This window comes from Haemorhous mexicanus, chromosome 6 (assembly GCF_027477595.1).
Source record: "Haemorhous mexicanus isolate bHaeMex1 chromosome 6, bHaeMex1.pri, whole genome shotgun sequence".
NCBI classification, from domain to species: Eukaryota; Metazoa; Chordata; class Aves; order Passeriformes; family Fringillidae; genus Haemorhous; species Haemorhous mexicanus.
The window spans coordinates 10,200,076-10,213,198 of record NC_082346.1 but is presented as its reverse complement, the minus strand read 5'-3'; the positions used below and the strand labels follow the sequence as shown (position 1 = coordinate 10,213,198).

Genomic DNA, 13,123 nt, shown 5'->3' with positions numbered 1-13,123 from the left:
GTGGTCACGCCAATCGGTGTTCAGATTTTAATACTGGCACCTGGTTTGTCCACTGAGGGCATGGATATGCCTCTGAGAACACAGGGGGTTAAAAGCCATGAACTCCCAGGGGAAACTCTCTTTGGGTTCCAGTCCTGGAAGAGAGCAGACCTTCCCCTGCCCGGCTCCGAGCTGGGCGGGGGAGGGGAGCCATGCAGCCGGAGGGAGGTAGGCCAGGCCTGGGCCGAAGGGTGGAAGAGCCCTGCGAGGGCTTCGGGCAGCCATCCCCCATTTCCCCCCCCCCCCCCCCCCCCCCCGGAGGGAGAGAGAGAGAGAGACTGTGCCTGTTGTGATAGCTCAGCTGGCATGAAGGAGAAGGGGGGGGTGCCCAGCAGGGCAGCCAGCCGTGGGAGTTCATGAACCAAACCGGCAGAGCCTGGGACTTTTAACCATTCTTGGGACGATGGAAACCTTGCAAATGCTGATTCCTCCTGAAGTTGATGAGATAGAATGGGATAGCAGGAAATGGGCAAGTGAAAGATATTGAGAGAAGTTGAGAAGAATCCTAGGTGGGAGGAGATGATGGAGTGGCCTTTGGGCTGGACTTTTCTTGTGTAGCCATGGCAGAACCACTTGAGTTCCTGTGACACAGAGACTGCATCTAGGGGGAGGCAATGGCTCAGAGCCAGGAGAGTGCGGTGATGTGAGAGTGTGTGAACAGAGACGACGGTGAGGAGGGTGGTGGTGGTGCCCTCCATCTTCAGAGAAGAAGAAGAGGAAGATGATCTCTGTTCAAGAGACCCCTCAGCCCAGGTGAAATTTGGGGGGAGGAACAGGTGTCCCAAAGAAGAGAGACTGTGCTCTTTTTGGAACTGGACAAAGTATCCTTAAAGGGAAAAACCCTAGAAGCAGCTCTGGTCCATGTGCAGTGGTGAGAGCACTGGACATGGAAGGAAGATGTCACGATGGCAAAATGTTCTCCGGGCGGTGCCACACATGAAATGGAAACACGAGAAGTTTTGACTGTTTCCTGGGGAAGTCTGTGGTGCAAGAGGGACTCCTCTCTTCTCGAGGAATTGAGAATTGATTAACTAAAGGGTGGTGATGGACTGAGAGCGAGTGATCTAAGGGGTGGTAACGGGATTGGAAATTTGGTGAGGGGAGGAGGAGGAAATTTGGAAGGTTTTCATCCTGTGTTCTGGTTTTTTTCCTCGTAGTTTTAGGTTAATAAAGTTTTTTTCTTTCAATCTTAAGTTGGAGCCTGCTCTGCTCTGTCTCTGATCACATCTCACAGTAGATACCAGGGAAAGAGGTATCCTCCTGGGGGCACTGGCATTGCGCCAGGCTCAAACCATGACAATGACTCTGCCTCAAACTTAATTATTTCAGAGTAAATACTACCAAACAACAAAAATGACGAGTTTCACACTACTGTTGTGAAGATGGGCTGTGAAGAAAATATTCAAACTATTTTTTTCTCAAGCAAATTTATCAATGAGAATTGTTATTAACAACTAGAAAACCATTAGAAAAGCATGATTGAAAGCTTTTGTCTTGCGTGACAATGGACAACTTTGCATCCATTTTTAACCTTCTTAGGAGACCTAAAGTGCCTCGTCCTTGGTTACCTGTGTGTTTTGAGTGGGGATTTGCAGCAGGAGAGCCAATGCATTGTAATCAAAGGATTCATCTAAGGCCACAAGCGCGCCGTGAACGCCGCTCTCCAGCAGGTTATTCGCGTATTCCTTAAGGCCAATGGACACCACCCAGTGGATCATCCTCTCGTTGCTCCACACCAGGACATCTAGAGAGGCAAAAACACAGTGTCAGACTCATTACAACACCAATTCTCTGAACCAAATCATCCACAGTCATGAACTGGATGATTGGAGTGAAGTGGAAAGTAAACATATTAGAAGTCTGCTGGAAGACATTTCACACCGTAACTTAAATATTCCAAGGAGCTATTCTCTAGATGCAAGAGATGGACCCATTCCATTTGGGAGGTGAAAGAAACCAACCAGCCACAACCCTGGCTTGGTTGCTGCCAGCTAGTTGTTCCTAGGAATGATCTCAGGCACAATTACCAAATTAAGCACCAAAAGGTATCAGTGGTTTGAAAGGAAAGGGAAAGAGCAAGCACAGAACCTTCTAAGCAAGTTTTTAGACTCAGATATCAGAAAATACTTCTGATGTTAGGCAGGGAACAAAATTACTATGGCAAATCATGAATTCCCACCCTACTTTCTCTTACTCCTTCTCTCTTGTACAAGAATCATCACGAATCTGGAAGATGTAATTACCTAAGTCACTTGGATATTTTTTCATCAACTGCTGGGCAATAAAAGTTACCAGCCACAAGCAACTATAAAATTATGCAGATGTAAAGTTATGTCAAAACAGGGGAGAAAGAAGAAAATAAGGACACCCCTCCCCCAACATGTTCTTAACTCTCTTTCTCCTAAAACATTTCATTTCAAACTTCAGAGCAGTATGAGTTTCAAAAATGTTCACATTTGTAGTATAAGTAAGTGATTTAATGATGTGGTTTATCATTCAGTGTTCAGGGCCTACATCCAGACACACCTTATGCATTTAATACTTGATATTTCATAAGTGGTTCCATCCTCTAAAGCCTTTTCTTCTTTGAAGCTGATCAGTGAAAACATGGCAGAATCAGACTGAGGTGAATACAATGCACTTACCTTTAATTTCACTCTGGCTTTCTTCTCTTTTTCTTTCCAGTTCTTTTCGATCATAATTCAGTCTTCGGAGGCACATAATTCCACACTGAAAACTGTTCCTGTTTGGACCAGAGGAAAAACAAATTAGAAAAACTATTTAGAGATAATGGAAACACTTAACTGTGGGTGAGGTCTCCAGCTTCAGCCTCGTTACCTGTGAAAGCTGTCCACCATTTTCAGCTGCCCACGCAGGTCTTTTTTAGTTAAGTGGTCCAGCATCCGAGCATCCACCAGACATTCCATGAAGTAGCTGCGGTACTGAGGGAGCCCCAGGCTTGGCAGCCACTCATTGCCAATCCACTCGTGGTTCATGTCACCATAGGCTAATGTCTGGTTTGAAAAAAATTAAGGGACATGCTTATTGAAATGAGAAAAGAAAAGCTGGTTTAGACAGCATAGTTTAAAGAAATTGCTTATTTGATTCCTAGCCTGTAAAGACAGGCAGATCAGAATACTGAGTACTACTTGTTTGTTTTCTGAAGTCACCTTCATGGAGAAAAGCAAGTGCAGATATTCACATCAGCAAGTAAAACTGCCTCAATTTATATCAAGAAATAGCATGACAAAATATGCAAGAGCTAATAAAATTTTACAGAAAGACTAATCTACATGGTTGGATAGCAAAAGCCATAGAATTTCATTGTGTTGAGATGTTGTAAATACTCTCTCTTTTGAAAACTGGAAGGGAATCTGATTTTTCATGTGACTTTATAAAGAAAAGATAACAGAAAAATAACTACAGGCCTTTTTATATACGGTTAGCTGTTTTCAAAAACTGATAAAAGCCTGTTACCAAAGAACAAGACATTCCAGATGCTAGTCCTTATCCTAAAAGAGACTTCTCATTACAGTTTTGATCTGCAAATCACCAGGCATTTTTTAGAGAAAACATCTATAAAGATAAGAGTTTGTAATCAGACATCTAATCACTCCTTGGGCAACAAAACCCAGGAGCTCCTTTTTTCAAATGCATAATAATTCAGATTTTTCTGTTAAAAGGCAAAAGCTTTATTTCTCCTCTAAAGGAAGCACCTTCCAGAAAGGAGCAAGGCCACAAGGAAATGCACCTCTCCAAGCCATCAGAAGGTGGAAGCTCCTTACTGTGGACAATCAACAAATGAGTAGCTGAGATGTAGTTAATGGGACTTAAAACAGCTTTAAGCTGGAGGGCAGCCAAGAAAGAAGAGCCCACACTGTGCAAAGATATGGATCATGGGTAAATCCTAAGTTACATTTCTATCCCTGTATAAATACTCAGCTACATCAATGCCTGAGAATACAATTAGGATTTGCCACCACTTTAAGGCAAAACAATCAATCAAGGGGAATTAGAGAATTAGTGCATAGAAATCTGCTTAACCATCCAGGTCCAGGGTATCTTGTGGCACACCTGGGATGGTGGCTGGGTTGGACAGGGACATTCTACACAGAGCAGATATTCCTCTTGGAATTCTGGCTTCCTCAGAGAGCCATCCCCCACCAAAACATTAAAATATTTTTAAATCACATGTATTTCCCAAGTGTGCATTCTAGAGAGATAAGGCTGCAGTTTCCCCCTCTCCCAATCCCCAGGTCACACCCAGAATCATTAAAAGATGCTGGCCTAAAGGCAAAACAGATTCTTTCATGCTCTAATGATTGTGACAGTTTACATACAGTCTGTAATATGAGATAAAGTTTCCAACCTGAGCCCAGCTTCCCTCCTCATCTTCCTGTTAGGTGGTTAGGAAAGCAAAAGAACACACACATATTAGTGGTTAAGTTTAGTAAGGAGGCCAAAGTTAATGGTGCACTGCAAGACTCTAAATCTACTGCATACCAAAAAAATCTAGATAAACCAAGCATCATGCAATGTAAAAAATTATACACAAGGCACTTATTTTTGTATGAGAAGTTGCAAACTCCATCTACTGATTAAGTTTTCTGGAGAGAAGAAATTTCTGCACCAATAATTCAATTTGTCTATTTGTCAATCAAGTCAGAGCTCCATTTTACAGATTAGAGTTTTGTTTACGATCTTATCAACATTGATTTTTTTCTTCCTCCCTTCTGGGAAAAAAAGCTATCAAGATGCAGACTGCAAGGTTAATAGCTAGAAGAAGCAATGATCCAGAATTTTAGTGCGTTAATTTGAAGGAAACAAAAAAAAAAAAAAAAAAAAAACCCAAAAAAGAACAAAAACAAAAAAACCCCAAAAAAACCCCAAAAGGTACTTGATTCAAATGTTCAAGAAGTGGGAAAAGCACTCTAAGGAACAGAAGTGGCAACACTGTAAACTAACCGTTTGTTGTGTGGCTGTAAGATTTTCCATCTCTTCATGTGTTACCCAGACATTTCCCGTGGTCTAATATGAGCCCACAGGGAATCAATCCCATCCAGTGAAAGGAAAGCAGTAACAAAGAGGAGAGGTTGCAGAACAGATAAGCAATCGGTACATGTAAGGAGCAGGCATGGGCAAAGCAATGGTCTCTAGGTCAGGTACAGCTACTGACAGTCATGGCATGCAATAAAACCTACTCACAGGGATCAACTTCCTTCACAGATATTAACAAAACTGAGCAGCAGAAACAGCTGACAGGATTTCATTAACGGGTAAACATACAGCTCTGCTCTAATCCGAAAAATACATTTGTAGCCTAGCACATAGCCCCAGGAATAACTTTAGACTGCAGAGCAGACAGACTCATAAGAGAAAATTCCCACTACGTGCCTAAATTTACTAGAGAGAGACAGGTGCCTCCTAGATCATGTAGTCTGAATTATTTGGAGTTAATGGCTTTACAGCTACATTAAAAGAGCCTCCAACTACCCTATAATTTTCTGTACACACTTGCAGACTTCATCTGTATTTTAAATTCTCTGGAGGCCAAAATAACACATACTCTAAATACTTTGGATTACATACTTAGACTGAAATAAACTTCTCTATTCCTTGAGAAAGAAAATTGCAGCTATTCCTTTAAGTTAATTTCCATGAAAGGAAGGAACCACCTATATTTGAATAATGTGTTCCTTTCCAGAAATTCTTTGTAGAAGTTCAGTTCTAAGTTTACAGTAGAGTGTGGGGAAATTCTAGGTGTTTATTGCTGCACAAGTAAGTTTCCTTACCGTTCTTGAGGTGGGAGGGGCAGAGGGGCTGGTTAGGGACATGATTTCCTGGATGGCCAGGCGGAGCTTGAGCCTGTGCAGGGGATTGCTGATGCCAATTTCCCGCTGGATTTCCGTGTCAGACAGGGCTGACATGATAGCACCGCTTTTCACATTGGCTCGGCAGGCAGCCACGTACCAGGCTGGCATCCCCACCCACAGCTGGAACACAGAGAAGGAAGTAAACAGGATATGGAAAACATTCCTGCCTCCAAACCCACACAGTCTTTACAAGTCTGTACGTGAGGGGGCTTTTTATTCATTTTGGGAGGACCACTCACCTCCAGCCACACCACCACAGTGGGCCCATCCCACTGTGCAAAAGGCAAACCTTGTCTTCTGGCTTCCTCCAGCAACTCATGCCTACAATTACAGAAATAGTCATTAGTTATAACGGATGTTACAATTCCAGCACTGCACTCACGTCACTATCTTCTTTCCAATAATTATTCCTTTCCCAGCCAGCCTTATATGACACACCTCTTCAGGCAGGTACAGCACATGTACAGGGACTATGGAGGAATGAAAGCTGAGCTGGGCAGGAAATCTGAGAGCAGCAGAGATGTGGATCTTGTCTTTCAGAGCCCAGTTTCTGAAGTCACTAAATGACACTGCTAGCCCAAAGTGAAGATGTCAGGCTTATTTGGCAAGCAGATTCTCAGCTGCTAAGTTTTCTGCCCAGCAAAGCTGAACCAAAGCAGTAATTTCTCCTCAGCGTGTGCAGATTTGAAACCTGTGGCCACACATGAGCACATCAGACACACCTGTCCATCAAGCTGTCATGGCTGGACACTGGGACAGTGACCATTCCACTGGTGAACATCAGCCTGTCAGAACGTCTGGCACAGCTTCATACAACCAGAGTTGTGTTTGGCAATTCTATCCTGACAGGCTGTGTACTGAAACTCAGCTTTCATCTCCCACAATGACACCATTTCCTTTGTTGTGCTGAAACAGAAGCGCCTGAAGTTTCATATTGACAATTCAGCTCCCAGAGACAATGGAAGCTCAAAAGGTCCATATAAATAGCTGCCAAAAATGTTTAATAAACCAAAGCACAAAAACTAGCACTGTGGGTATAAGCATGCAATGCTGCTTGGATATGCCTGGCTGAAAACATGGAGAAAGCATTAAAAAAGCATTTTTACACTGCCTTTGAAAGTCAGTTATATACAGTTAAATCTCCACTCATTCTCCTTTGAAAATCTGAAAAAAACTGCACCTAATTAGAATGATTTCACTGTTCTTTATTCATGCCTGCAAGTGTAGAATTAAGATATGCAGCAATATTACAGTCAAGACCTTACATTATGTATTTACCATTTCCTCACTATTTCAATCAAATAAAATCTCCTTGCCTTTTGAACTGTCTCACTGGATAGATCTAAGATAATAACAGTTTCAGAAGTTATAGGTATTAAAATACACAAGGCACCTTGAAGAGTGATTACTGACAGACAAGGAGCTGTTTTGCTACTCCTACAAAATGGAAATGCAGCATTCAGCTCTTTTAGACATATTTGGGATCCTCATGTTATATTGGTAGGTAACTAAATATTAAAAAGCAATAATGAAGCAATAACTATACTAGCAACTGCTTTATCAATAGACAGCACTTTTGCACCTGCACACCAATAAATTCCTATTGCTCTGGAAGAATCTCCCAGTAATTTGTGCTAATTAAATGTGCTTTCCAGGAATGGGAAAGGGGGAGGAAGGAAGGCACTGCCAGACAACTGGTTACAAATAATCATTCAGGTATCATTTTGGGATCCATCCATTAAGGTAGAACAGTGTTCAGCAGTCAGCAGCTGAATTTCACTACCAAAAAGACTGTAAAAGCTTAGACATATTTGTACATTTCAAAAAGACAAATATTTCTGAATTTGAAATAAAGGATCAGCTATTTCCCTGCTACTGTGGAACACATTACATTCATTCCACAATTAACTAGCCCTGAATACATTTCATTCTGCTTCTCTTTGTTGTTTAAAGATTTAAAAATTAGAAAAATAAATAAATAAGATCATTTGAAACACTGTTTGGTAAGAACAGAATAAAGTGCTTAATACTGTATTTGCCAGAAAGGAACACAAAGTTTCTTCCAAGTACTTTGGCTTCCAAATTGGTGTCTATGGCTTCCTTTTTGGTGGTTGTATGGTGTGGAGTTCAGAGAATATCAGTGTCATTTCTGGTTGTTCTATAAGTCTCATGGTATACTTCATGGTAACCATGAAACAGTGAATCCTTTGGAGTAGAATACAAGGAATACATCAAAAACGTAAGGAGAGGTTATGATGCCAACTTGAAACTCATGGTGGTAATGTAAGAAGAAAATAATTGTGTGGTGGAGGAAAACACATAAAAATAAAAACAAACAAAGAAAAAAATGTTTATGAGATGAGTTTATGCAGAAATTATTCAATGGATCCAAAGAGGAAAGCAACCATAAAGCAGAAAATTAATTGCAGAATTTGTTCATATGCAGTAAGAGATAAAAAACTTGCTTGCAGAGGAAATCCTTAACCCCAAAGCTCAAGATGCAGCCCAGGCACACAAAATCTCATAGGAAGAATTCAGAAGCAGCTGCTGTTTCACCTGCAAATGATGCATTGATGTTTTCTTCCTATAGCAGAGAACTCCTTTACCACTATTCCCTTCGAACTCCAAGACACTCACTGCATTCCAGTAAAATGTGAGAGATCACAACTGCCCAGCCAACTGAGTCTCACAGCCCAACCATTATTTACACCAGTTAGGAAATAGGTGCAAAATTCAGAATCTTTGTGAGGGAAAAAATATTGCAGTGGTGTCAGTAGCGCTAACAACTGGTACAAATCTGGCCCTGTGAAGTATGAAAGAGTGCCAAAAGAGTAGCCAGCTACTGGAATAACTCCTAGGTGACAAAACCAAGGGAGAGATGTCTGGAGACTTAATAAAAAATCTGGCTGAGCTTCCCTTGGAACAGGAGCCCAAACATGCTGCTGCAAGGGGTGAAGGCTCGCTGTTAGAGACATTCCAGAGGCATCTCACAGCAGCTGGGGAGGACAAAAGCTGTGATCACAGGGAGTGAGAAATGATGTCAAAGCTGCAGGTGGTGCTTGATGCAGCAGAGAGTGCACAGGACCCTCCAGAGACCACTGTGTGAAGTCACTGTGCTCAGAAGGGCTTGTGGCAGGAGAGCACATGCTCACCCCACAGAGGAAATAAAGCAGCCTGCATCACTTGGCCACTAGATTAGGACAACATGGGAATGGATACATGGAGAGCTCATAGCCAGAGGGGAATGCTGTATCCCAGATTTCTTGGAGAGAACTAAAGAGGACTGATTTGGAAGAAGTTCAGAAACAGTGAACACTGCAGTGTAGAGAAGAGAGTGATACTGATGGAAGTGACTGAGCTTCAGGGTGTAAAAACTGAGAAGGAACAGTTGTAAACCATGAGATGGAAATAGGCAGAGCATCAGGGGAAAGTTAATATCCTTATTCTAGACTGAGTTCAGGGATGCAGTAAGTGCTTTGTGTGTGAGTTCTTTTAAATTTAGGGTTGCCTTCCTTTTTGGTGAATACAGTATTAAGTTGGTGGTGCTGTAGCCAGAAAAGCACAAACACAATTGTGGCAAACACTGTCACTACCACAGCTCACACAGGAGATGAACACAGCACTATGAACCACTTAGGTTTAGTAAACACCAAACAACACTTTTACAGAAATACATCTACCTTGGAAGCACAAATACCTACTATTGCTAAACAACTTTCAAATCCCAGATTACAAAACTAATCTAAGAGGGTTTAATATTTCCACTATAAAAGCTCACACCATGCAAATTAGATAAGACACCAAACTAGCTTTCACACTGAACTAGGTGACACTGGATTTATTTCAGCAACACATTTTCATAATATATTTTTTTTAATCTAGTATTTCCTCTTATGATCAGACTTTTTTGAAGAAAGGATAGAAGTTTTAATATATTGCTAAAAAATCCAAACGAGTTTTATCATACTTGCACAACAATCCTAATAAAAATAAATACAAACTTACCCTGATTTTGCACTACCACATCAAATGGTAAACAAAAGGAAAATAAAATAATGAAAGACAAATATAAAACTAGGATTAAACTGAACTCAAAGGCATACAAAACCAGACAAATAATGTGTACTGTAATTTAATTCTGTAACTATAAATACATATTTGTTAGCAGACACTGAACACTGCCCTCAGCCTGTTTGTGCACATGCAAGCAGAAATCAGAAAGATAAATGAGCAAATAGGGATTAGAGAGCTATAAATAGAATGAGCTCTCGTTGTTCCAAGCATTCAGGTAGCTGGAATTCTTTTTGCTGAATACAAGGTTTTCTAAGCAAACAGCCAGTCATAATTTGTTTTAACCCACCCTCCTCCAATATCAGAGTGAAAAGCAATTCAGAGCAGCTCTACCACTTTTTCTTTTTGATAAGGAGCATCTCAAGAAGGCAGCAAGGGATCTTTGACCCCTTGTGATAATATTGCTTCCCATGTTCAGAACACCACTCAGGGCTCTGAACAATGGCATGACAGCACCTTACTTGAGATTGTTCAAATGACAGATCTAGATTGTTTGAATTTCACAGAGTGGTAGAAAACAGAAGGCTCCAGGGAGACCTTAAAGTCCCCTCCAGCCCCTAACTGGGCTGTGGAAGAGATGGAGAGGGGCTTTGGAAGAGCTAAGGAAGGCAATTCCAAACTGAAAGTTTTCACTTGTTTAATAGAGACAGCTGCCTTTTAAGCAATCTGCAACATGCAGACATAAATTGCACTTTAAGTAATACCAGCACATTTTTGAAAAGCAGAATGTTTACAAGAAAAGACATGATTTATCTGCAACTGCACTTCTTGCACTTCTTAAAGCAAGACAGTATGGATTGTTTCACTTGAGAATGGAACTTATGGCTGGTATTGAGAAATACCTATATTGCTCAAAGAACAGACCTTACTACTCCTTAGATATGAGCAGACTAAAACTATTTATTCAACCAAGATGTGGTATGACTTTAAAGCTCTATAGAAAAGGGAAAATACCAGATCATAATAATATATGATTGCCTTCAGAGCAGCAGTCTGAAGAAAAACAGCTGAGCCTTCTGTTATCCAAACAAACCCACATTCCATTCCGACTTTTCAAACCAACACACTGCTGGTTTTCATTAGCAGCCACCAGGCATTATTCTTATTAGTTAACAGAACTTAGGTACTGCAAGAAATCCCTCTCAAAGGGAAAATTAGCACCCTTTCTTTTCAACATTTACTGTCTTCCGAAAGCAAGGAAAGTCTGACCTTCATCAGTTTTTGACAGCTGAACAGAACAGAAGCAGCAGAAATTTAAGGTATATGGCTCAGCATTGGAGGAAAAAATGCAAGGAATGCCTGATCCTACTTCTATAAATATCAGTGTTTCCTGTATTCCCATATAAACATCAAGTCAGGGTTTCTACCAGTAGCAATATCTCTTTTTCACCTATGATTAGTTTTTGCTTCATCTGTTCCAAGTCTGGAAACAACAAAACATGCAAACAGACACTCTAAAGGTGAGCAGTAATCTAAAGATTTTCTGGGACAGAGTGAAAAAATTCTCATGACTAGGAAAGGGTAACTGCATACAAGGTGCCATAAAAAGGAAATAGTCACAACTGATTTAAAAAAAAATGAAGAAACCAGGGCAATACGGTGGAAAGAAAAAAGATTTCAACAGACAATCTTAAACAGAAGTGAAAAAATTAGTGAAGAGAGAAGTTGCCAGCAGCTGCAACACAAAAGGACAGAGAAAGGAGCCAGCAAACTCATACACAGGGAGGGATATCTGCACATAGCATCTCGTGCTTCCCTTCTGACAATTCCTCCACAATCTGGAGCAAAGAGCAGCCAAGGACAACTTTGGGAAATCTCCCATTTGAATCAAAGGTATTTATAATTTATTACATTTAATACCTCCCAAAGCAGGTATGAAATATAATAAATTTAGGGGGAATTTGATAAGAGTCCACTTCTATCTCCAAATTTCTTTATTACAGCAGTCCAATTGTAAGTTTTCAGCTGAAATTCCTTTCAAATTTACTATGACCTATGCTGCTATTAATGTTCTGGAAAAATAGTAAAAGAAAATATCTACAGAGGCTTATTAGCCATAGCACCATATTAGGCAAAAATACCCCAAAACCAAACTAAAAAATAAAACCACAGCATTTTTAAACAAAGCAACACATGAATAACACAGGAATAAAAATAAAAAATATTTGATAACTTACTTTTTCTGCATTTTCCTGTTTTTCTCTGCCTGACCTCCAAGCTTGCTGAGGCCTAATGCATCCTGAGAGGAACCATCTGCTTCTCCCAGGCCACCTACGAAAAACCCCAAACTCAAATCACTCTCAATTTAATGCTTTGTAATATTACTGATCAGGAATGTGTAAAACCCAAGCCCCAAGGCCATCTCTCTCACTGTGTAAGAAAAAGCAAACCAACCTTGTCCTAGAGCTTCCTTGCTTCCTTGTCCAGGTCGTCCCTTTTCCTTCTTGCCAAACAGGCGGCCAATGGAGGATTTGATCCCCTTCTTTTTGGGGGCTTTGTGAAGGGAGTCTTGGCTGCTGTTACTGCTACTAGGATTACTTGTTTGGCCATCTTGTGAACCTGTTGAACTGTAACAAAAAAAAGTCATAAAGGAGCCCATGTACAACAAATTCACCAGAGATAAGTTCAGGGTTCTGTGCAAGTTAATCAAAGTTCAGTAACGCACTAATGACATTTAATTTAACTTAATTTTATGAATTATGAAAAGAAATGTTGATAGCACAAGCTCCTGGCTGAAAGGAGCAGAAAAAGTTCAAAATACTTGACTGGAATCCATCTCAGGTACTTAGGTACTTTGAGAAGAGTATCTGTCAATCAGTGATTGCAATTTTGCAAGTTATTTCTCAATTTATAGCTAAATAAAAACGTAAAGAGTTAAAATTTTTCATATCCCAAGCATGAAGAAAACTTAATGCAGACTTTGAGTACCAAAAGCATTCCCATGAAGCCATTTCTAAGCATTAGCAAAATCTACATTCCTAATGTTTATGTAACGGTCACCCATTTGTGTTCACACTCCTGACTTCTGAGAAACACTTTAACACTCAGACTAAAATCCTACAGGCTGAACAGCTCTGCAGTTTGGGATTTTATTCTGATACTGTGGAACTCTGAATTCTTGGTATGTCTGAGTGATTCCC

General features: G+C 40.6%; 1 protein-coding gene across 4 annotated transcripts in view; it reads right to left on the bottom strand.

Moving 5' to 3' along the window:
• The window catches only part of PPFIA1 (PTPRF interacting protein alpha 1), a 55,069-nt gene that overhangs the window by 7,043 nt on the left and 34,903 nt on the right, over window positions 1-13,123 (bottom strand). For 2 of the 4 annotated variants that reach the window (XM_059848425.1, XM_059848424.1), the window contains exons 18-26: window positions 12,378-12,550; window positions 12,161-12,254; window positions 6,152-6,233; window positions 5,832-6,032; window positions 5,005-5,067; window positions 4,409-4,435; window positions 2,878-3,053; window positions 2,685-2,782; window positions 1,608-1,783 (exon numbers count right to left, since the gene is read on the bottom strand). In XM_059848425.1, the coding sequence (XP_059704408.1) occupies window positions 1,608-1,783; window positions 2,685-2,782; window positions 2,878-3,053; window positions 4,409-4,435; window positions 5,005-5,067; window positions 5,832-6,032; window positions 6,152-6,233; window positions 12,161-12,254; window positions 12,378-12,550 (1,090 nt within the window). The remainder of the gene's footprint in view (window positions 1-1,607; window positions 1,784-2,684; window positions 2,783-2,877; window positions 3,054-4,408; window positions 4,436-5,004; window positions 5,068-5,831; window positions 6,033-6,151; window positions 6,234-12,160; window positions 12,255-12,377; window positions 12,551-13,123) is intronic. The other 2 variants (XM_059848426.1, XM_059848427.1) reach the window with 2 other exon arrangements.